Source organism: Pipra filicauda, unplaced genomic scaffold, assembly GCF_003945595.2.
Source record: "Pipra filicauda isolate LSUMZ 115617 unplaced genomic scaffold, ASM394559v2 scaffold67_size6003252_pilon, whole genome shotgun sequence".
In the NCBI taxonomy this organism is placed as follows: domain Eukaryota; kingdom Metazoa; phylum Chordata; class Aves; order Passeriformes; family Pipridae; genus Pipra; species Pipra filicauda.
In genome coordinates this window covers 670,025-694,782 of record NW_024104842.1, presented here as the reverse complement: position 1 = coordinate 694,782, position 24,758 = coordinate 670,025, and the positions used below count along the sequence as shown (strand labels likewise).

The following is a 24,758-nucleotide window of genomic DNA, read 5'->3' as shown; positions in this document are numbered from 1 at the left end:
TTCGGTGTGATAGTATTAGAAGAAAAATAATACCTGCTGAGAAAAACTAGCTGCCATTTGATATACACTTGTTTGCTTCATATTTTCAAATATATAGATGAACTGCATATAATATTTGGCTCATATACTAAATATGACAAGATTTAACATTTTACTTTCCTAAAAAAATCACATTACTAAAGCCACTTTCTCAGCATAGAAAAAATTCATTAAGAACTTCTGAGTTATGCACATGAGTAGGCAAGAGGGATTTTTTGTGGTTTTTTTTTTTTAGTGGAGACTCTTAAACACAGTGGCATTCTTAGAATATCCCATTACAAATCTAGGCAGCTATTACAAGGATTTAAGGAATGCTCCTTCCATATGCTTAGAACATAGTAAATGTCATATTTCTAGAAATAACAGAAAACAAACATGTATTTTAAGCAACTAATGAGACAAATACATTTAACAGAGCTTTGTTTTAATACAATGTTAAAGTATGTTTTCATATCAAAACAACACTTTGGGGAAGAAAAGGAAAATATTTACAGTAAACAATTCCTATCCTTTACAGAGCATTTGTGCATATCACTTTGCATGCAACAGTAACTGAATAACTTTTTACCTATTCTCTTTTATATACAGTTTCTTATGCTTGTTACTGGGATTTTTATTTTAAATTACTTTTTACCTTTAAAGTAGTACCGCACACACATGCAATGAAATATAAATTTTTTCCCAGTCATAGTGTCTACACAGCTCAGGACCTTGGCAATGGCAAACTTGTATCCAGATTTAATGGACTGAACCAAAACACATTTCCCTCTGGTAAGTGAACTCAATGAATGTCAATCCTGTTTTCATATTATTCAAAATTGCCATCATTTGAATCACATTGTTCTAGACAAGTTCAGGAAGATACTCTGAGGTTAAAAATAAGCAGCCATACCTAATGCTCTTTTCTGGCCTGCAATCTGAAAGGAGTCTTAATGCCAAATTGACCAGAATAGCAGTCCCATTACCTAAAATCAGCCAGTGGGAACCATGGAAAGCAACCCCTTCCTTGATACATGTACCAGAAAGACTAATTTAAAAACTGAGATTATCTAGGGATTAAGTATATGGATATTTTAAAGTTATTTTTGAGCTCCTTACTTTCACATTATACTAAACATAAAAGCACTTGTCTCAGGCTCTTACTCTTTTCATCAAATCCTTGCTTTGCCTATGTCACAAAGAATATGACTTAACATTAGCAAAACAGAATGCATTTTTTAGACCTGAATTTAATGCTTCTGTCATTTCTAAAGACCACACCCCTTTTAAGGGTTAAAAGATACCTTTTTCTTCTCCTACTACTACAATGTTCCAAATACACCTACGGGGTAACATAAATAGCTAAGGGATTGAGATGAATATTTGTAGTTTTCTTTTAAATGCTCTGAGGCTGTATTTTCAATAAATCTCTCAGAATATGACACTTAAACCTGCACTTCCCTTTTTTTTTTTTACAGCCATGTTTTTAGGTGTCTACCGTTGAAACAAAGTAGCAGCAGGCACTGTTTCAAAATAAACTGAAGATGTAAGAAAGTCAATATACCTGATTCAATAGAGTACATAATTTCTGCATTTTTCCCTTTGTCCTTATCTAATGCTGTAACCTGGAGTACTGCTGATCCAACAGCTGCTGACTCATACACCCGTCCTTCATAGGCAGAGCTGGTGAACCATGGAGCGTGATCATTTGTATCACTAACATTAACGACGATCCTGGCGTAGTTGCGCTTTACAGGAACATCTTGATCTCGAACCTGCAACAGTTAGCATATTACTAGTAATTGGTACTGTTATTTCAGTGGTTCATTAAATATGAGTAACAATTCAAGGTTCAATCTGTTCCAGTCACAGGGTCAAAGGCTGCATACAAATTAAACATAACGATAAATGTTTGAATGATGGGGACAAAAGACGTTAAAAAGTATCTCTTTGCCATTGACAACAGAAGAAATCTTGTGTTTATTTACCATTATTGTAAGAATATGCTGGTTCATGGTCTCATGATCCAGTTTTTCTGATGTATAAAGAGAGCCAGTTGCAGGGTCCAGACGAAACTTTTTAAGACTGACGGGATCAGTGCTGCCCTGCATCGTATAAATCAGTTTATTCTTCTCATCTCTGTCTGTGGCACTGACTTGTAGAATTTCTGTCTCTGGTATGGTATCTTCAGGTATAACAACTTCATATTTTGAAGCAGAAAACTGAGGCCTGTGATTATTTGTGTCGATAACTTTAATGTACACCTGAAATGATATAATGGGAAGGGGAAAGCATATATGGTAAACAGAGATGAAAGGAGGATACTTCATTAAAAATCAGACCATAATTATGAAATAATTCTACCACAAGACAATTTTATTTTTCTGGGAGCAGGAAAGATCCAAGAGGTATAGAGAAGACTCTTACTAAATCCAAATCTGCCTTACTTTACCCAAAGCCAAACCAGAAAACTCTACGACCAGAAATGTCCTAGGTTAGATACGTTAAAGGGAATGATTTTATCTAAAGCAAGACAAAAAGCAATTCCTTGGTAATTTTGGAATTAAAAAAAGTTAAAAATTCTCAATATAGATCCTAGAGTGGGTAAAAATCCCTTTTTTGGTGCAAATTTAGAATTTTAAGCAACATATTTTCAAGGTAGTGGATGCATAATACTCCTCCTTGCCCTCATGCAAAAACAATCCTCTTTCAGCCCCTTAGATTTCCAAGCCTAGGTAAGAACAGAAAAGTGATGAAATTCCCACAAAAGTATCTTATTTCAAAGAACTGCAGGTATTGCTTACTCTTCTCCAGCAATGGAGCACAATCTCAGCATAGCTCACTGATCACCAACAAAATTTCCCTGAAGGTACAGTTAAATTAGCTTGGATGCTTTAAATTGCTTTTTTCTGCAGAAGTTTAGCTGGCTTCACCTATGTGCAATGCTGGCAATGCTTTCTTTGTCTGAATAATAATGTTCAACCAACACAAGATGCCTGCACACCCATTTGCCTTTCACAGCATCAAATTTTTGTATAAAAAGGGTAAGACAGTCAGCCACCATCCTGTTCCTTTAACAGTGATAACATCAGATGAATAACTGTAATGCAGAGGAGTGGGAAAGTAGACAGCAAAGCTCCAACAACACACAGCAAAATCCCAGTTCTTTATGTGCTGCACATACAGCCACGCTTTTAACCATCCAGAGGTTAGGTGTCTTGCATAAATTTATTAAGGACTATCAACAGGTATTTATGATATCATAAGTGGGTTAAATTTGTCTTTGAAGATACTTATTGCTTTCCATTGGTAACTGGTGGAGTCTACAGATGTAATTTAGACAAGGTACCAAACTGCATGCAGTAGAAAACTAGATGAGATGAATCCTGATGGTGGTAAATAATTAGGAAAAGCCATACCTCTTGCTATAGGAAGAGGAAACTTTACCCTTATAAAACCGGTGTCTTATATTAAAACTTGTACTAAGAAAAAACAGGTGTTAAGATTATCAACAGGAATCATACAAATTCCTAAAATATTTATTTCAGATGTGGGGCTATTAGCCCAGGTTGCAACTACTACTCTAAGCTCCAAAACAACAAGTTTGTCCTAATGGTGAATTTTAATACAGGCTGAAAACATTTAAATAACTTTCAGAGAGGCATAGGCAGTCCTTGAATATATCCTACAAATCCTACCAACAGTAGACTAAACTGTTGGAAGGATTTAATTCTAAGTAACAACAAAAAGACTTCTGCAACTAAGTAATGAAGTCCTGTATCACCAGGCAGACTGATTAATGGAAGCGAGAGTCAAGAAACACAATGGGGTGTGAAATTCTTCAGATAACTTTGTATTATAAGATACGAAAGTCCTTCCAAAAACTGGGATTTGCCAACTCTGATAGCTGAAGAAAATGTCACCAGAAAGACTGTTTTCACTGAGAATTTCACTTGGATAATAAAAAAAGAACAAACAAGCATACAGAAGGGAATAGAAATGAAGATGGCAAAAGGTGGAATCTCAAGAGTCAGAAGCCAGATATGGAATAAGGCAGGTAAGGAATAAAAAGAGCTTTAAATTTATTTGAAACTGTCAAACAATCTGTGGGTAAGCAAGACCATAAGGAAATATAAAGAACAACGAAGGAGGAGGAGAGCCTGTTCCAGATTACAATTTTGCCTCAGTCTTATTCATCGAGAACAATAGGGTGCATGACACTGCATGAAATAGAATAAAAAATGAGACTCTGGCAAAGCAGTGGTGCTGCAATAAGCTACTAAATAGAAACAAGTCACCAAGACAAGACGGAAATCACCCTCATGTTCTGCTTGAAAAAGAGAGAGGTGATAATACTCCTAATGTGAGACTTGCTGTTAATAATACAGGGCTCCATCTCCAGACCACCAGTCAGGGTGGAGAAGGGGGCACGCATGTGCGTGTACGTGTGTCCATAGCCTTTAAAAGCTTTTTAGTAGATAGCGTAAGGTTACTATGCATAATCCACAAAACAGTACATTTAGGGAAACATTCATAAACATAGGTAGTTTTTCAGTGTTTTAAGCAGCCTGTTAGGATAAATAGACTATCACCACACAGGAAAATAATGCCTCCCACAATCTACTAGATTTCTCAGAAAACTGAAGAAGTACGAAAAAAACAAATCATTTGGCAGAGTGATAAAATCCCTTGCAAGATGTTGCTATGGAGACTAAGGAGTTTGGTTTTGTCATGGAATAGAAATCAATTAAAGAAAGGAAACAAAGAGCTGGAATAGATATTGACTTTCAGTGGGGGGAAAAAAATAAGAGTAGGTGACCCAGGATGCATATTAGGACAAGTTTTTAAATACATTTACTACCAAACTCAACTGGAAAATGAAAAGCAAGAATGAATATTATCTTTAAAACGTGATCTTTTTATATTGTCATGATTAGAGAGGAGCAATAAAGCAACAAAAGCACAATTGTTGGTTTACTTTTAAGTTTTGTATAAATAAAATAGATTTTAATGCCTCTTGGAAGAAGTAAGACAGAAGGGTCCAACACAGTCACTTACAAAGCATTTGAGTAAAAGCACCTGCTCACTGAACATTGGTGGCTCAGAAAAATTAAAAATGAAGATGACCAACAAATTAAAAAAGAAACAAACAAACCAGCAGAAAAATCTGACACCAAATACAAATCAAACTATAAAAGTATTTTTTTATAAGTAAAAGGTTTAAAGGCCATATACAATTACAACACTCCATTAATGGATATTATGTTTTCAAAATGAACTCAAAGCAATTTTTTTCTTAAACTACCAGCCCCAAGCGATTAAGTTCAGACTCAGAAAAACAGCAAATGAAAAGACAGAGTATCAAATTTATGAATTTAAATTAAAATTTCTATTTAAATTCATGTCTATTTTCACCCCCAGATTAGGAAATACAGAAACTTAGGTCAAAATTGGAGGTGAGAGGGTATGTAACTCCAGAGCAACTGCGTTAGATCAATCTTCTGCTCTGAAGACATGTCCACCTGTGCTGCTGGTACTACACAAAATGAAAACAGTAAAACAGCATTTCTAGAATGGAGCACCACAAAAAACATGCAAAGTACTAAGTTAATGCCAAGAATGTAGTGACTGTGAAACCAGCATTAGTACCTGTGGGACTAACCACATATCCAATGAAATAGCTTAACTGAAAAGTGATCTGTTGATCATAACATCACGATTTAGCATCAACTCTCTCTGATATTAGCTAGTGAAGCAGTTAAAATGACCCATAAGGAGACATTCTCCAAAAAGGTACTGTTGGACTGAACAGATAAGGAGATAGCTCCTCAAAATGTACAGCACTATTAAATATGAATGATCAACAAAAATATTTTTGCTAAGGAATAAACATGACTCAGTCACTACAAATGGTTTGCTCAGGTATTCTATCACTTGTCAAATTACTTGCTGAGGCATGCAGTTTTTCTCCACACTGGTAAACACAACTAGAAATATGCAATTTGTTATATAAATGCAATAATTTTAAATATACCCAAAACCTTAGATTCAAGTGAAAGGTGTTTAAGTTACTTTACGATTGATTTCTCACTCACTAATGTTACTTTATGCCGCTGCACAGATTCTAGTGGACAAGCATAACGTGAGCTGATGGGCAACCTTTGGGTAACTTCTCTAACTGCACGCTGGACTGCTTTAATGAGGGGAGCAGCAGATAGGGGAAAAGAAAGTACTCCCTTCTATTTGACACTCACTGGTGGGAATGTAGATCCACTAGAGTTTTAGGCCCTGCAATTCAAGAGAGATCTTGACAAAATGAAACTAATCCACTGAAAGGCCATTAAAATCATGGGGATCGAAAAGCTCTCAGTTCCCTGTGTAAAGGGAAGGCTGCAGGAAAGAGAGCAAGACTCTTCTCAGAGAGGTATAGTGAAAGGACAGGAGGTGACACTCGCAAGCTCCAATAAGAGGAACTACGATTAGACAAAAGAAAAAATTTTTCAAGCAGAGTTGTTAAACACCAATATAAAGGCAAGCCCAAAGAAGTGAGACACTGGATTGTTATATTAATTATTGGCTTGGACCAATTCAGTGGTGTGTGTATGTGGAGAGAAAGGGACAGGTCGAATTTCACCCAGGTGAGGTAATGTCCTGTCCCATACCCCACCCTCTGTGAGTCTTCCTGGGCAACCGCGGGGCACTGTCAGTCAAAAGCAGCCTGGGACCACTGCCCCACACCACACCTTGGAGCCCCTGACTCAGTCCCAAATTGGCTGGCACACCAGAAGTCCCTCCCAGGGGTTGTGGGTGTGCCCCTGGGGGGCCAAAGCAAATAAAAGCAACATGTGCTCTCCATGTTTGTTGACCCTGCCATCTTTCTGGACTCCGGTAGGTGGTTGCATGCCGGATCTAGGGGTGGTAGCTATAATTCCCTCTTTTTCTCCCTCTTTCTTCACTCCTTCTTCCCCTAATCTCCTTTCTTTTGGGTAGCTTGAGACTGGATGGGTTGGATTTTGCTAAGTTGTATGGGCTAGCATGTGCTAAATCAATGCTTTGTTGAATGCTTCAATTTGGTTGAATGTTGCCCTTCAAACTTTCACCGAGTTCCCTTATTTACTAAAAGTTTACCAGTAAAAGTACCTCCCAAGAAAACGTGCAGCTCTTCTCCTTTGCACTCTCTCTTATGGTTTTAAAAGAGCTGAAGGCTCTTCTAATAAAATTTTGTGAAGCCTTGTATATTTTTAAAGTATAAGCCCTTTAGTGAGCTTGTAGCTTGGAGCCTAGGGTCTTACACCCTGTCATCTCAGGCACTTAGAATCTGATGAGTCCCTGAACAACTTGATCAACTTTAGAGCTTGCTCTGCTTTGAGCAGGACTTCTTACTACATGAACTCCAGTGGCTCCTTCCAGTCTAAGCTACTGAATAAATTACTAAGGAAACCCTACTTTCAAGTCAGGAATTTTTACTGAGGCTAAGTGACAGGTACTAGATGTGCAGTTTCCTTTTAAATGTAAAAGGACAAAATTTTCATGTAAACTGTTAAGGCCTTCAAATTAAATGAAAAGCAATTGAAGTAATAATTGGGAGTGCAATTTTAAAGACCCACACAGAAAAATATGGTTTAGGGTGCCTGAGAACAAAACACATTAATAACTTGTGTTATTCTTATAATAACATGCATAATAAAAGCACCTATGGGACATTTCTCAATGAAATTATAAGATTAAATTCAAATGAAATATGCTAATATTATCTCTTTAGAAAGTGGTGCTCATTTAAGATGCACAGTATAGAAAAAAATAGACATTAACAGACCATAATGTGATCGTTGAAATAAAATGCTCTGGAACTAAAGAAACTTCACTCATTTTGCAAGGATATACAAGGGCTGTGTTGCACAACTGCCCCTCTGCTCACAGTTCTCACTGAGAGCAACGCACACTGGTCATACAGAGAACAAAGCAGCCCAGGATTACTTTGAGGAAGGACTTCAAATCTATTAATAATTTGGCAGGTGAAACCTAAATCTGCAAAGAAATGCATTTATTGCTAGTAATTTGCAGAGGAGATATGTGCCATTGACAAAACATACTCAGTTAGCAATATTTAAACACAATGTTCCTTTGGATTGTTTTAATATTTTTTATGTACTGATTCTATATAGGGTTTAAATTCTACTCTCTCCCATAATTACATTATAGTTACACTGACATGTTTATAATAAATTTAGAAACAAAAATTTTTATTATCCAGAGATAATATAACTGCATTCCAGTTCTCAAATGTCTCTGTGGAGCAGAATGGTGATTGCAAGCAAAAATGCATATTTAATAAAGGAAGAATATTCTATACTTCATTCCCAAAGTATAATATCAATATAAATTTTGCATAAAGCAAGATTAATATTCTGAAATAGCACAGCAATAGGTAAAATGCTCCAATTGGCTTTAAACCATCTGAAGTATTATTTTCAGTGAAAAAAACCTGATAGACAGCAATGACTACAAGTGGCAATAGCTAGAAATAGGATTTTTTCTTTCTTTCTCTTTTCCCCCCAGACAAATTCAGCAGTTCATATATCGCTACTTACAGCTTGTGAATAACCTGTTCTATTTCAGTATGTAAGTACGTTGTGTTTTTTAATGATTTAATTTTTGTATTTTTTTAATTATTGTTTTATTTTTAATGATATTTCTTCCTAGTGTGACACTAGTCGTCTCTAACACCACTAGGTGTTGTAGGCCTGGAATTTGTTTGTCCTTGTTTTGCATCATGCATTTGGCATTTTAGATGCATGCAAAATTCTAATAGCCTCCCCGCCTACTACTGATTTTTTGCAAAAGCTATTTAACTCAAGTCCTGAAAGAGTCAAATGTGCTACAGATGTTAATGGCCTGAGGCCAGCAAATGCCTTCCAGTTTAAAGTCAGATACAATACACTGCTTTTACACAATAAGATTTTCATTTCTTGTGCCACTCTTCAATTTCTTGCAAATGTCATTTTCAAATCAAATGTAAAATGACTTAATCTGCTGTTAATCAAGGTCTGTTAAATTGTTTACTGTATATGCAGTGTTTACAGCAATTACTTTGTAAGCTAAAAGCTGTGTGCAGCATATTGTCATTCCTCATGTATGCACTCAGAATTCAGAACTTCTTTTGCCTGTCACTCCATTTTAACTGTTAATCAGCTCTTAGAAGAATCCAACAGCATGTCAACACTCAACCTTTAATCACCATTATTTCAGCAATGAGTAAGGGAATTTACACACTGGCAGCCATAAATCATACCTTCAACTTTGATTTCATATCAACATTTCATATCTGAAATGTATCCTTTGAATGATAGTCCTGAGGGTTATCTTAACAGATTAGTCCATTTGGGTGGGCCAGGAGTTATGGGGGAGATAAGAGAATCAGTTAAAATCAGGAATCTGTTCATGCAGCAACAGTTGCAGAGTTTGAACTAGTCTGCACTCGTCAATCTGTACACCACAGTAATGTGAGACTCTAGCAGCAACAGCATAGCTTGTGCTTATCCCACAAGCAGGACAAATGCAAGACAATGCAAAGGAAACCTTTGTGCTTGTTTGTAAGAGAAACCACAATCTCTGATCCTGCCAACTCTAACAGAGAGGAAAGGAAAGATATGAAAGAAAATCATAGAAAAAGCCTTCACAGAGACGACAAATAAGACTACTACTCCAGTTCTTCTGGAGAAGAGTGCTGTGGTACATTTTCATTATGCTCACTCAGCTTTACAAAATGCTAAAATAACAAATGAATTTAAAGAAATTGGACAAAAGTTACACTGTGCATTTCCAAGAAGAACTGAATGAATCGCATAACCCAGAGGAAGAGAAGGGGTGAGGGTTAAAGTACTTTTATGACCTTCCAATCCTTGGTTGTTCTAAAAGACAAAGCAGATTATGGTTCAACTGTGACAGCTGAGGATGTCTGCATAAATTCAGCAACATAAGCATCAGCAGTGGAGAGAATATCTGCAGTCAACGAGACCACATAGTAAGCCTTTAGTAGTCCCCAGACTACCCCAACACCTTGCATAGCAACATTTTTGACTGCATGTTTGGTAGAGGGGAAAGAGTGTGTGGAAAGCCTCTTGCTGTCTTTTTGACTTTTCTGGCAAAAGGAATTATCTTTTAGCTGGATTTGTGTTTCTTCTATTTTTTTTTCCAAAGTAATTCATGCCTTCTATCCAGCATTCTGTAATCACAAGTGAATTTGCTCAATATTTTTACTACAAGTAGGCAATAAATTTATAGCAGGATTCTTCAAACCTCTTATGGTGTTCATCAGCACCAGAAGCAGCGGCACCATAGCTATGATAGCAGCAAGTTCCTACTGGGGAACATGTTGCTGTGTTTGAAGATTCATGGTCTAGAATCACTCTAGAATCACTCACAATTGTCATCATTAAAGGAAAAGGCAGCTCTCATAGGAAACCACTAAACTTCCAATTTTCTCCTATTGAATTTAGTCTATTTGAACTATTCAGCCTCCAGACATGCAGTCTGCTCAATAAAGATTGTGTTTAAAATCCAAAACATTGACAAGAAACATCTTTTCCTCTGGCTAAAAGCAGGAAGACAACATTTAAGACATTAGAAAAGATAACAGAAAAACATATGTGCTGCATAGAAGGTGAACAACAAAAAATTGCATTTGTGAGACAGATTTCTATTTACAGAAAAGACAGCAGCAACCCACTTATTGCTCTTTCAACTCCTGAGGGGTAGGTCAATGATAGGGATATGTAACACAGACACATTACTGTCCCAATCCAACAGTCTTTATCTTGTAAATAAATCCTTTCCCTTCTATTTGGAAGAAAAGTGGAGCTCCTCTATGTTAATGGCTCTATTCACAGCAACCTCAGCTAAACTTTACTTTCAAATATATTCAGGTTCTGGGCTGGGGAAAGAAACTAGATGGGAAAAACAGAAGGGATATACATTATAACCTACTTTACACTATGAGTTATTTCCAGTAGTGCCACAAAAGGCTTCTGTACCTTAAAGTGAACTTAGTAGTCCAACTGCAAAGAATTGCCACCACCATAGAGCCTCAGTAGAGAGGTAATTTTAAAAAAATGGTTTTTCTGAGATTGCCAAACAATCTCCAAAAAGCAGCAATCTCTACCTCCACCAAAGCTAAAATAAAGTACTTAGGAAGATACGAAGAGATGTTATCATCTAAACCTTGTTTCTATATGTACACTACGCAGAAGGAGCAGTTCAGTTTCATAAAACATAACTTGGATGCTGTACAACTGGTCATCCACATCTTGCAGGGGAAGTGTAATCACAAAACTTTACAATGGTCGTCTCTAAATTTCAAGTACAGTAATCAAATTAGTGATTTTGGGGGAGCTGGAGTAGTAACTCATATAAGTAGTATTAATCCTTTTCTTGAGAGAAGATTATGCATGCGAGAGCTTAGTTTCTGTTTTCATTTATTTAGTTGTAGGAACATGATATAACTTAAAAGTTTTTGGTTCAAACTACAGCAGCATAACATACAACCTTCCACCTAAACCACCAAACAACATGGCTATATGAATATCAGAATCCACTTCTATTTTAGACAGAGTCCCTAATTTAGATAAACCACGGTCATTGTCCAGGATGAAAAAAAGGGTAAAACACAACACTCTCCCCACCCTCCAGCTACACATTCCTTCTTCTATAAATGCTTAATTAGAAAGTCCATTACCTGAGTGCTGATAGATCTGTTTCCATCTGTTGCCTCTACTGTCAAGTTGTAATTTGATTTCTGTTCTGCATCAAGAGGCCTTGCGACAATGATAGTTCCAGTGCCCTTATCCACATCAAAGCGACTGTCATAGTTGCCACCTTGTTCAGGAAATTAGGAGAGGGATAAATTAATAAAATGCATTATTGTTTCATTATTTTCATGTATGATCATGTTCTGTCTTCAGATGCTTAATGAAGGTGAAACTGTATATACACAGACTGATACATACATTTATTTTAAACACGTTGGGTTTTTTTCCTGGCAGTGTGATATACTGCTACTTGTACATATTTAAAACTGAGTAGTTTTGGACAAAGCTGATTTGTCTGGCTCATGGAAAGTCTGCAGGTAAATTCTTATTTGTGGGATTCTCTACTCTTTTTTTTTTTAAAAGGAATTTAATGATTCCAGATAGGAGGAAATTGAGAATTACTGGATAAAATGTGACAGTTAATTTTGTGCAGATTGGGCTAATTAGTGGAAAAAGATACTTTGTATCAAAATACAATAAAATTCTTAATCAGACATAAGTCAAATTTGTGTCTTTTGAAGCAGAGTACAAATTACTATATTCGTATACAACTATAGATAAGGTAGAAAAAGCAACGGTACCTCTGAAGAGTCCTCATCTCAATGTTGACTATCTAAAGAATTCACTATCTCACGCATTCTGAGATAGGCAGGATTCAGATAAGTGTTAAATGTTTAAATGCCCAATGTTTAAATATGGCCAAGTTCCTTCTCTGAAGCAAATTATCTTAATTTCCCTTGTGAAACATTCAGATTACTCTTTGAGCTGTAGTTAAATGACTGTGTAGATCAATAGCTACACTCAGTCATTTAAACATTTAATTGATCATCATCACCATGCCACCCAGAGCAGACTGTCCTGAGAGTACAATGTCCATTAGGTCTAAATATTGTTAGCAATAATAAATACTGCCATTTAACTACAATTGCTTTAGCCCTCTCAATGAACTGCCTAAAACGGAAGAATCAATTTTTATTTTGGTCAAGCAAGTGTGGAATATAGTGAACCAATTTCTCCTAATTACGTGCATGTGTTTTTCTAATTATATTTTACAAAGATAGCAGATAGCATTCAGATATCATCTGAGTGCCTTTTTTTTTCCTTTAACAAGTTTTTACATGCTAAGCTTTGTAGATCACTAAATGCCTTTTATAAAAAGCCAAGGCTAGAAGTGAGAGGGTAAAGTTTCAAAGATTGCAAATTTGTACTTAATCCAAGAAAAAAACAGGAAATACTGAAATGAGCCCCCATTCACATGTAAAAAGGATTTCACCTTTAGAAGGTTCCATTGTATGACAAACATACCAGTTTAGGAAAGATGGGCTGGATTCTGCTTTACCGGATTTGAGATATTTGATAATGACCAACATTATGTAATTTTTCAAGTTTAACTGAAAGACAGCTCCTCTTACTGGCCCAGCAGCAGTTTCTGAATCACTCAAATAGACAGAAACTGGACAGCATGAAAGGCAGTAGCTTTTTCTTTTCTTAACAGGTGTACATTATCTTTTTAATGGGCTTTGTGCAATATGTCAGCTTTAGAAAGTGAATCTAGCTTTTCCTTTTATAATTGGCAGGCAAAACCATTTTCTCGGATGTCTCAATGAAGTCATCTACATTTTAAGGGAAGAATAGAGCAAATGGGTATGAGTCTGCTTAACCACTTTTCCTGACAAAAAGACAGGGTCTCTAATCAAGTTTTTTTCCTTCCTTATCAAGAGAATCACAAAGGCCTTGCCTAACTTTTGTAGTAGTGGTGATATTTGGTGATCCGCTGAAGCAGAACTCAACCCAAACTTCTGCACCTGGTACACTGAACGTGTAACAGCAACAGTTTTAGCCAAAGCCAAAACTGGATGCTCAGAATTGACGCTGTATAAATGTAATGATGACAAAACAAAACAAAAACGAACCTGTCACAAATGCAACCGTGAGCACTTTGATTTCCGAAGGGTTAATAAAATAAATAGTTTATAAATGTACGCTTTCATTTCAGATCTCATAATCTGGTAATAAATTATGTGATCTCAGCAGATACCTTCTGCTGTACAGTTCAGGTCACAAGCCATCTGAAAGATGTAAAATACTTCACTAGCAAGCTTGTCTCCTGGCTCAGCCAAAAAGAAAGAAAGCATGGAAAGCAAGCACAGAACACAAAGGAAAGCTGTCAATCAAATTCATTCATGCTATTAGAAACAGTAAAAGAGGGCAGTAAAGTGACCACCTGTAAGAGCAGCTGATAACTTCACAACATAATCACATATCAGACTTTCCAGTACACTTTTACTAAGAATATAGTCAAAATAAAAGGGTTTATTTTGCAACATTCAGACAAGTTCTGCTCTTTCCCCTTGAAGTTTTCTGTATATGTCTTTCTAAAAAGAGCAGGAAAAGATCATCTATATTCTGCATTAAGCATACAATAAAAAATATGTAAATGTCCACACTGTGCTGCATGCTTAGAAGGAGCAAATCAAAACAGTGCTATCATCAGAATTCCATTCAGACGTACACACTGTTCAGAGGCCATAGCAGTTGACGCACACAAAGAACAACAATAGAAAAGTACATCCCCAACCTAATTAACAAATTTTGCTAATAAAAGACACCAGAAAACATCACTGCTGTACTAAACTGAAACTCCCAAAACCTCTGAGGCCTCTTCTATCTACTCTCACCCCCATGAACTGCTCACTTTTTTCTGGGAATGTCACCTTCTTAACCCTTCCTTTAATGGACGCTCTTTGGTCTATAGACGTTTCTGTTTGCTGTTGACTGGATAACCCTAATTTGAATACACAAAACCTTCTCATCTTTCCTGCTCACTTATTTTCATATTTTCTGCTTGCTTTTCTACTCCCATGTCTATGTGCTTGTATGTGTCTGGGAGAAAAGTGAAAGAGCCACCTCAGTCCCAAAATACCTCTAATGCAGAGAGCTTTTCCCCTGTGAGAATGCAAGTAAGCATCCTGAACTCTTTACTACCTCTACACAGTTGTACAGATCCATAAGCCCTTGGTTTGTCTAAATGCAAACATTTTTTATTCAACTATGAGCTATCTGGACAGGAACTTTGCCCCCCTCCTCCCAAGAACACATTTAAAAGAATTATTTAAAAAATTCTATATAAATATTTAATTAATTAGCAATGATTATCAATATGATCGCAGGTAGTTCACACACGAAGCATGATTTTAGGGGCGAATTGTGTACATTCTCATGTGCTTGAAAATTTTTTGAGGACACCCTCAAGTATTTGGCATTTATATATTCCTGCTACATGTGTCTATTTCAGAAACTTTACTTTTAACCAGTGCTGTTTTCAGCATTCCTTAGGAAATACATACCAGCAAAACAAATGTTCAAAATACTTAAACTTTTAAGAAAGAATTAAAAATATGCTCTCCCGAATAACTTAACACCATAATCATGGCTCAAATTTTCAGTAGTAACCAAGGTGAAAAAGATCCTTCTCTCTCTCTTATGAATGTGGTTGAAAAAGCAGTCTCATAGGGTTACCTTAAGACCAGAGACAGTTTGTTACAGTTCAGCATCTCTCCTGAAATAAGGCTATGCCATTCTCCTCGATTCCAAAGCACTTAACACACAACAGAACTTGGTTTTACTACCAGCCATAGAGTGAATACTCTGTGCATTACTGGTGCTCATAGGTCTAATGACTAAATCTAAACTTTAAAAGTACTATTCATTTTGTCACCATGACATCAACATATTATGTCATATTACTAGTTAGAATTCCCCTTTCAATGGTAGAAGCTAAGTTATGATATAGTAGAAAGAATATGTACAGGAAGAAGTTTGCTGGGGTTAGGAACATTGCATGCTTTCCTTTTAATACTGAATCAAGGGACAGCAAACTGAGAAGCAGCCCAGGAGAAAAAAATCAACATGAACAGTACAATCTCTCTTTGAGTGTACTATCCAGATTTGCAGAAAACTAGCATTTTATTTCTTTTCCTATCCTACAGTCTGTGTGATTAATTATTATTTGATTAGTTTTCAGTGACACAATATTAAGTCATTTTCAAAACTGCAACACAACAGATATTTTGCAACTTAATTTTAATCTTATAGAGTGTCATTGATAAAAATTAAATAATTTTGATTTACAACAAAATAAGGGGGAAAATCCACATCTGCAGCTAAAAAATTCCAAACCCTTGCATTACTTAGAAGAGCGATTAAAACCAAGCTGCAATGAGCCCTCCAGTATCTCAGACTCCATGCACTTGTTTCTAATAATAAAGGCCCTTAAGGCATCCTTACCCGTTATGTCAAACCAAAGTGGTGTTCTAGGAGGTTCAACAGCTATTACACCAATCATGTGAGCAACTGGGTCACTTTCCATCACCGTAAAAGAAAAAAATGACTCCTCAAAATAAATAGGCTCTGTGGGTGGGTCAGGCTTTGGAATCCATTCTATGTGAAGCCGTGTAGTTGAAGATTTTTGTGGACGACCATTATCTACAGCTTTAATCTGTGAAACAGACATACAGGATCACATAAATCATTATGTCACATAAACAGAAAGTAGTAATAAGCTCCAAGCATATTTGCTTGTGTGAGATATATCCAAAAAGGTTAAGTGTCTCTCAAAGTGCCACTTGCCCTTCATTATCTGGGCAGCAAATGGAGAAAAAGTGTGCAGCACCTGATAGCAGCACAAACTGTTACCATAAATTCACTTTTATTTTGCTTTCTTCCTGAAGGTGAGTCAAACTGATTGTTCATGTTCCCTCATCACATACATTACCTGTCAAGTTCTGGAAAAGAACAGAAGTTTCTTGATTAACAATACAAACATCTGAAATCATCCTTTAACAAAAACCAAACCAAAGAAACCCACAAAACAATGCTTCTGGATTTGTTGAAGCTTTCTTCCTTCAGATACTGCACTCATCTGCCAGCTGCTGAATAAGAAATGAACAGATAAAAGAACACTTTACATATTCATGATATACGAGACTTTGACTCACTGAAAGGATATCGTAGTCCCTTGCTGCAGAAACTTTCTTTGATGAAACCACTCCAGTTTTCGGTTCAATAAAGAACTTGCCATGTTCATCACCATCTTCAATGCTGTAGGAGATCTCTGCATTGGGGCCTTCATCTTTATCTGCAGCAATAACTCGATAGATTGGCTCTCTCCTAGCAGTTCTCTCTCGCTCTGGCTTACCACGCACTGGAAGCTGAATTTTGTAGAACTTTTGCAAGAATTGAGGCTTATTGTCATTCTCATCTAAGACCTTCACAATCACTCGTGCAATTGTTGATTTTGCAGGAGTACCATTGTCTGTCACTGTTACCTGTTTTTATTAAAAAGGATACAGTTAGTGCTCAATTCAAACATAGTCCTTCCAACAATGCTCTTCCTAAATCAGATTTTCCTACAACTGCCTATGACAACTGTAAAGTTCTCCCTTAACTTCAGTTAAAGACAAGTGCATAAAGCTGTTAGTTGAATATTTACAAAAGGCACTAAAAAAGCTTATTCAGCTACTATCTTAATATTTTGACACATGAAATGCAAATATTCATGCTCATCTCTAACAGATGGCATGATTTCCACATAAATGAGTATCTTTTCCCTTTAGTGCTTGTAATGGAACACCAGTACATACCTTTCAGTTCACAAAAAAACCCAGCCAAGCTCAACCAAAAAAACAAAGCACATTCCAAATAAGGAAATCAAAAGGGGTATGCAATAACATGTCCGTTAACACAAAATTAGCACTGCCCTGAGCCAAGTAGAAGACAAATGCAAATTGAGAAAAATCTCTTTGAATTGAAGGCAACATCAGTTTTGAAGGCATTACTGACATTACCAAAGAGAACACTAAGACATGAGAAAACAACTTGAAGGTAGTCTAAAATAACTGCATAAGAAAGTGCCAGTTGGCACTCAGAAAATAGTTACAAATTGGGAATAAAAAAATGGGGCATATTAGTTACTATTATGTAAGCAGAACTGCAGTCAAGGATCAAATTCAATAGCAAACAAGGAATAAACCCACCAATCCATCTGGTCAACATTTCAATGCTCAATTAATTAGCTAGATGCTCAGCACTTAGCTCATAATACTGCCCACCATTCTGCGCATTTCTAGGTTTCTTTTCAACCTATTTTCAAAGTTGTAAGCATAAAACTAACATGGGAAAACTGCTACTTTGGGTCCTGCTATCTGTCAGTATTGCTCTGTACTCAAGAGTTCTTCCATCAGATATTTCACATACTTTTAGTTAAAACTTAACAACCAGCTGGAATTCAAAATGCAGAAAGAATGAAGGATTATAAATTACACCAACAGGCAATAACCCATGTTCCAAACTAAAGAGCAACCAGCTTAAATTGCTATTTTATAGGGAATGATGAAACCAAAATGATCTATGTACCATTACATGACATTGCAATCTTAAACTTTCTGAGTTCTGTACATGTTCCCTTAAGGTTATAAACTTAAAGTTAAATCAGCATGACTGCTATCAGACAACTGCCCATAACATTATACTGTGAGTGGGATCTCTGGCACCAGTTTTGGCCCAGAACAAGTAGCACAAAAACACACTGCCTGGCTGCAGCCTGAGAATTCACACAATTCAGACACCATTCTCAACAGGCAACTTGAACATGGCCAACCTGTTCCAGGGATAAGATGTAAGCAATCAAAGCCATACTGTGCCAGGTGGCTTCAGGGTCAGAAAATAATCCACAGCTCATTTTATTTACTGTATAAATCTAATACAAAAGTCAGTATAATATGTGTAGAGGTAAAAGTCACGATATACCAATTTTACAACCAATATACATAGCAGTGGTCAAGAAATAAGATAAAACTGACATGAAGTGCTTTGGGAAACTGATGCAACCAGATTTAATGAGACAATTTGAAAAGAGAATAATATAATGACTTTACAATTTACAGAAATAATGTGTCTAGTACTAAATCAGATTTGCAATTAACTTTGTTACTATTACTACTACAAACTCACTGCAGAGGATATTCTGCCTTATTGCTACTTAGGTGTAAAGAGTTCTTTTCAAAGTTAATATAGAAACAAAAATAATGATAAAAAATTGGTCAAAAAGCTGCATTAATCCAGCTTGCAATGCACCAAAGGGATAGAAATGGTCCAGGAAGACTGCATGTATACTGCAATTGGGCAAAAGGATAGTTTGTGCTAACAGGGAATACATTCATCTCCAAGTCTATGCAGTCATTGCATTCCTACTAGAACAGCTTTCTAAGGATTTCACAAGTTTTGAATAAGTCTAGACTTGCTTCTCTGGCTTTAATGTTAGTTTTGCCAACTCCAGTTGCAGCCAACTCCTTTTATCTATCATCCAGGAGGAAAGGCATGGTAAAGGTTCCAGATAAATCTTAGTACGTAAGGATCACTCTGAATATTAATTCTTCATTACAAGTGAAGTACCGTGCTGTTACACTGCTTGACAACATTGTGAAACTGGATGACTTAAAGCTGTCTTCTTTTCATGTTGTTTGACAGAGAATGAAAAAGCTATAACATAAATTCAAGGCAATCAATTAAATGTAGCTAAATAAAAGCTTTATGTCACAAATGTCGTGCTCTTGGACTCTGGCTTTATAATGCATGTTTTGCAACTCATGCGATTGTTACACAGAAAATAGGGCTACTCACATACAATCAGTTTGTATCCTCAGTGTTAGAAAAAACATTCTGCACTTCTTTTCCAGAAGCCTATATTCAGTGAAAGTTAGGCTGAAATAGCTATTCCAATAATTACACAAGAAAAATTTAAAAAGGAATCACGCTCGTTTTAACAACTGTGCCTTTGTACTGTTTGACAGAAAATCCTGGTTTACAGATATAAACCCAAAAAATTGCATTCAATTTGTACCTTTACTCTTTTCTTATGAGAAAGCCCCAAGACACTGTTTTTATAAGTAGTTTTATGGTAGTTCTCTGCATTGTAAAATAATGAACATAGAAGGAATTTGCTTCTAAAATCCAGTTCTTTAAATTCTTCATATAATAATCAAGCCTGGTAAACTTAACTCTGTAAAAGACCAATGAACTTATAGTCACTGTTTTTCAGAGATCTAAAGAAATTATTTACCTCCAGTATGTGTTCTCCCTGCTGCTCTCGATCTAGTTTTCTGGATGTGGTTGTAATTAGCCCTGTAAATATAAGAGAATAATTAATCAAATCCTTCAAGAAAATAATTGAATGAAAGTTAGGTTTAATCAGCAGTTACTGATATCCTCAATCTCAATTTCTTCTTAGGTGGTCTCCTATTTTTACAGAATTTACGCTTTCATTAAGGGAAGGGATGAGGGGTTTCCGATCCTTAAAAGCCATGAAAATATTCTTTGCAATCTGAAAACTGAACTGTTGTAACCCTGACAACAAACACCTTTCAGTGTTCCAGCACATCCGTGCATGTTATGTTTCTGACAGAAGTAATGCATGTAATTCTCTTCAGGAAGTCTTGTTTTCAGAGGGTGTTCATATGCCTTTTTCAAAGGGTGCTTACAGATATTTGCTGAATAATTTCCAATCTCTTCAAGAGAAACATCTATTTGTATTTTTAGTGACAATGACCAAAAAAGGATGACTTGAAGAGATGCAGTAGTGGTGGAAACCAGAGCAATCTGTCTGTGTTGGCTTGATTTGGCAATGACAAGGAGTCAAACGGTTGCTGTTGACAATAGCAGAGAATGACCGCAAGTTTTTGATTCATGATGTCACATTTTGTCACAAGAATGTGATATGCCCTTGACCCAAGATTAGAAAGGTGTGATGGGTTTTGCTTTAACTGATGAAAGTCGAACAGTCAGAGGTGAAAAAAGACAGTGAAAATTAAATACAAAAGAATCTTATTTGAATTAATTCTTCCTAACAGTGAGTTCAAAATTTTAACTATTGAGTTTAATGAAAAGTCAACTTGGTCAACTCTCAATTAGAGTAGAATGGCTTGCTATGGTGTGTCATGGATGCAGACACAAGAGATAACTCAGTTTCTTTGCTGCATGAAAGCCATTAATCTGTTCGCAGGTACAACTTGGCCCCACAAACACCACTGCTTTGTTCACATGGCACTGAACCTATGCTAGTAAATCCTGCTAGATTCAACTTGGCTTTTCATGAACCAAACACCAAGATTTGTATTTGCCTGGCTTAAGCCACTAGCATCCCATACTCTCTGAAGCAGGAATCCAGCATACTTTAACTACAGAGAACACTGCAACATCGTGAAATATTTTATCCAACTATCCCAGCTTTTTACAGTGACAGGGAAGCATTGCCATCTTGATCCTTAATTGTCAAACTGAAAATCAGGGAAGCAATTACCCAATTAAGGATAAAATAAGAGATCAAGACACAGGTAGTATACTTCATATTCCTTTTTCCAACTGTAGTGTAAACTTTTTATTAATAAGACCTCATATAAGCAAAATTAAAAGTTTTATAGAAACTTATAAAGTTTTCAACATTGGTCTGCTCCAATAAAAAAAGCCTTCAATTTTGTCTCACAGCTGGTAAAAAGCAGAGCATGTAAGAAAAGCAATAAAGATTTCAATTTCACTTAAGAGAAAGGCCAGCAGAAACAGAATTGTGTACCACAGGTGCATACCTACTCAATGCTTCTGTCAAAATACAGCGGTAGTCTACATATACCAACAAAATAGACAGCCTGTACTAAATAATATGAACAAAACCTATACAAGGCAATATTAAAGCTGTCAAATGTTCAAGCAACTATTCTCCAAAAGCACAGATAGTGCAAATAACGGTTGTTTCAATTATGGTCAAATCTTCCCTTGTTTTTCCAGCAATTTGGTTTTCCATCGTATCAAATCCATTATACATCTAGTATTCTAGACACAAATGTATCATCTTATCCTGCTTTATAATTTTATGCTTTTACAGGCCATAGAAGATATATATACTATTGTTAGGATACATCATTTCGTAAGTTAGAAAGAATGGAGGGATGAAAATTAAAACAAACAAAAACCCCAAACCGAAAACAAATAGCAAGGAAAAAAGTCACATTATTACTGTGAATTTAGGAAATGGGGGAAGAGAGAGAGAAAAAAAAGGATGTGACAATTCTCTATTAACCTTCTTTGCATGGAGATTACAGAGCTGTGAACAATGACAATTGAAAATATTTATTGTCACATATTCTAAACAAAGCTTTAATTTCCCAGTTAAGTCTGGTCAAGCCACACATTTTCTTTTCACAGGTTCTATTAGAAACAGCACAGGACTATTAACTGAACGTGAATAAGTGGCAGAGTTGATGCCTCATCTGCTTCCCTCCAGCAAAGGGCCTTGTAGTGCCTTCAAGAAACAAAAGTTCTCCTAAATACCGCTTTCTATTGAGTACCTCCAGAGAAAGCCAGCACTAGCCCTCCTCTGAAGCATTTAATCTCAAGACTCACCAGAGTCGCAAGGAAAAAGGGTAGATTTTAGCATAGTCACTAAAGGAGTTGGCTGTTGAATGGCTGGGTTGAGGATGGGGAAAATCTCAAAAAGCATAGGAAAAATACAGTAATCCTAGCAGAAATATCTCATGATGCTTGCATTTCTCTGAATATTCTGAATATTATCTGAATATTCATTTTTCTGAATAGTCTACATCCTCTGACAAGAGTCCATCTCTCACAGCAGCATCAATTACATGTAAGAGCAGAAAGACTGCACCTTTCAACAGTTTCCTATCCACTTTTTCCTCATGAAGAGCCATTAAGACTGGAGCCACCACTAGTAAATGACAAATTAACACTGGAGAAAAAAGAAAACAAAAAAAAACCAACTCAAAAGCTTTTGCTGCAAGCAGTCAAGACAAAATTCTATCAAATACCACTACTCTACATAAGTTTGTTAAAGAAAGTCTAATTCCGGATAAAATTCCTATTAACAAAGTTGGTCAATACAACTCAAATAGGTAAGCAAAAAAATATCCAGTAAGAACCAAATATATATGCTTTGATCTGTTAAAACCTCCACTCTTTTCAACCAAGCATGCCACACTTCTGTTAAAACACTTCAGACCACTAACAGAAGGGCTTAGTCTTCACCATATATATCCTGTATGTTCAGCAGAAACTAATGCCAACAAAGGAAATGTAACACTTCTGGATTTAGAATCACATACACATGCATGACATTCTTTTTATTTAACTCTTTACTGCTAGACACTTTCCTAAGTGCAAATTTAGCTTCAGAGAAGTGTTTCACTTCAGCTTAAGATCGTAAAAGGTTTGGTTATGGTAATCACTACAGCTTTCCCTTTTTCCCAGTTTTTTTATATTATAAAATGTTTAATGCTGCACCGACAGATTTCATCCATTGTTGAACAGCTTTTCTGAACTATGGCCATGATAATAATGTCGAGTATTCCTATGCAGTGTGGCTTTTAGGACTCCCTGTTAAGAGGGTTGGGGAGAATCTTTGGACCTAATATAAGTCAGCTCTGCAAAAAGAGCCACCAGTCTGCTCTTTCTACTGAAAACAAAAGTTTTCAAGTTTTTTTAGATTGAGCTCTTTCTCCTTTCTGTGACACTTTGGAGATCTCTTTGCTATGCCCCTCCCTCTAGACAAAGAAATGCATGACCACACTTTTGCATACAGCACACCTCCACAGGAGTGGCAAGTAAAAGATGATTTCACTTAAGCTCTGAAGAAGTCTGTAAAACAATCAGTTTTGAAATCCTCATTATGAGATGGGGAGAATTTGTTTATTGCTGAATGAAATGACGGCATGTGTGAGAAACCTGTCACTGTGACAAACCATTCAGTTTTGAAGTAAAACTGACTCAGAGCAACTACAACACTTTTTATCAGTAACTTCAACAGATACAAGACATAAACTAAATATAAGGGAGGCCGTATTTGGTCACTGAGGTTTTTGTCCTCTGTATTAAATGCAAACCATAACCAGTCAGCAGAAATGGTTTCTCTGGACTGCATCAGTCAACTACCATTTAAGCTCTCATCAGTCATGATTACTGCAACTCAGTCAATTATTATTTAAGCTCTTGTTCCCCCACTGCAATCTCAAAACTGAAAAATTACTAATGAATTTTAAGGGTTTTTTTTTAACATATTGTTATATATTAAGATCTTTTTACAAGGTCTTAATATATAAACCAGTCTAAGAGTTGAAGGAAGTATGGATTTTAAATTCAGATGTGGTTGTAATGAAAATCTAGTTTAACTAATGCATAACAACCCAAAAGTACTCAGCAAATTATAGCACACATTCTGTAAGTTGAAGACCAATCATGTCTCCAAGTGATCAACATGGTGTCTCACCTCAAGGCAGGATTTCTTTCATTCTCATTTAAGAAATGGTGTATTATATCCAATTCAAGACAGCTTTTGCTTCTAGACAGAGAAATATATCTTTCTTTTGTGTGATCGGCTAAGAAGTCCATTGGAATCAGCAGTTTCCTCCTCATGCAAGTACTAGGTGTGATCAAGTCATGTCTTAGACATCTCTCATAAGACAGTGAGCATCAAGTTTCACTGTCTGAAAGTTCTCTTATGACATTTTTTAAATTGCTTCCAATATCCCAATACTTCCTGAAATATGGACAGAGTGGCTGGTAACATAATAATCTATGACTGTTTCATCACTGTCACTGAAAGACAACAATTTTGTTTTCATTATTCTTTCAGCTGGTTTCAAGTTGACAATGTTTTACACCTAACTTACCTTACAATCAATGACCATCAGAAAAGGCCCACATTTCCTTTCTAAAGGTGTTCATATAAGCTTTTTGGCAAGATTGTACTCAAATCTTGTCTTCTATGTAAGCCAAAACAAGGCTACTCAACCAAAATAAATAACAGGTTAATAAAAACAGGTCAATGAAAATTAACAGCAGAGGGATTAAACAGCAGCTGGCAAAAAATAA

General features: G+C 36.2%; 1 protein-coding gene across 10 annotated transcripts in view; it reads right to left on the bottom strand.

Annotated features, from left to right (window-relative positions):
- Positions 1 to 24,758, bottom strand: part of FAT1 (FAT atypical cadherin 1) — a 110,762-nt gene that overhangs the window by 35,405 nt on the left and 50,599 nt on the right. For 6 of the 10 annotated variants that reach the window (XR_005566255.1, XM_027735382.2, XM_039388696.1 and 3 more), the window contains exons 4-10: positions 19,945 to 20,006; positions 16,823 to 17,152; positions 16,113 to 16,323; positions 13,864 to 13,932; positions 11,753 to 11,892; positions 2,007 to 2,282; positions 1,583 to 1,793 (exon numbers count right to left, since the gene is read on the bottom strand). Coding sequence is in view for 9 of the 10 variants with exons in the window: in XM_027735382.2 (XP_027591183.2) it covers positions 1,583 to 1,793; positions 2,007 to 2,282; positions 11,753 to 11,892; positions 13,864 to 13,932; positions 16,113 to 16,323; positions 16,823 to 17,152; positions 19,945 to 20,006 (1,299 nt within the window). In the remaining variant the exon portion in view is untranslated. Of the gene's footprint in view, positions 1 to 1,582; positions 1,794 to 2,006; positions 2,283 to 11,752; positions 11,893 to 13,863; positions 13,933 to 16,112; positions 16,324 to 16,822; positions 17,153 to 19,944; positions 20,007 to 24,758 lie in introns of those variants that run through there. The other 4 variants (XM_039388697.1, XM_039388699.1, XM_039388703.1 and 1 more) reach the window with 2 other exon arrangements.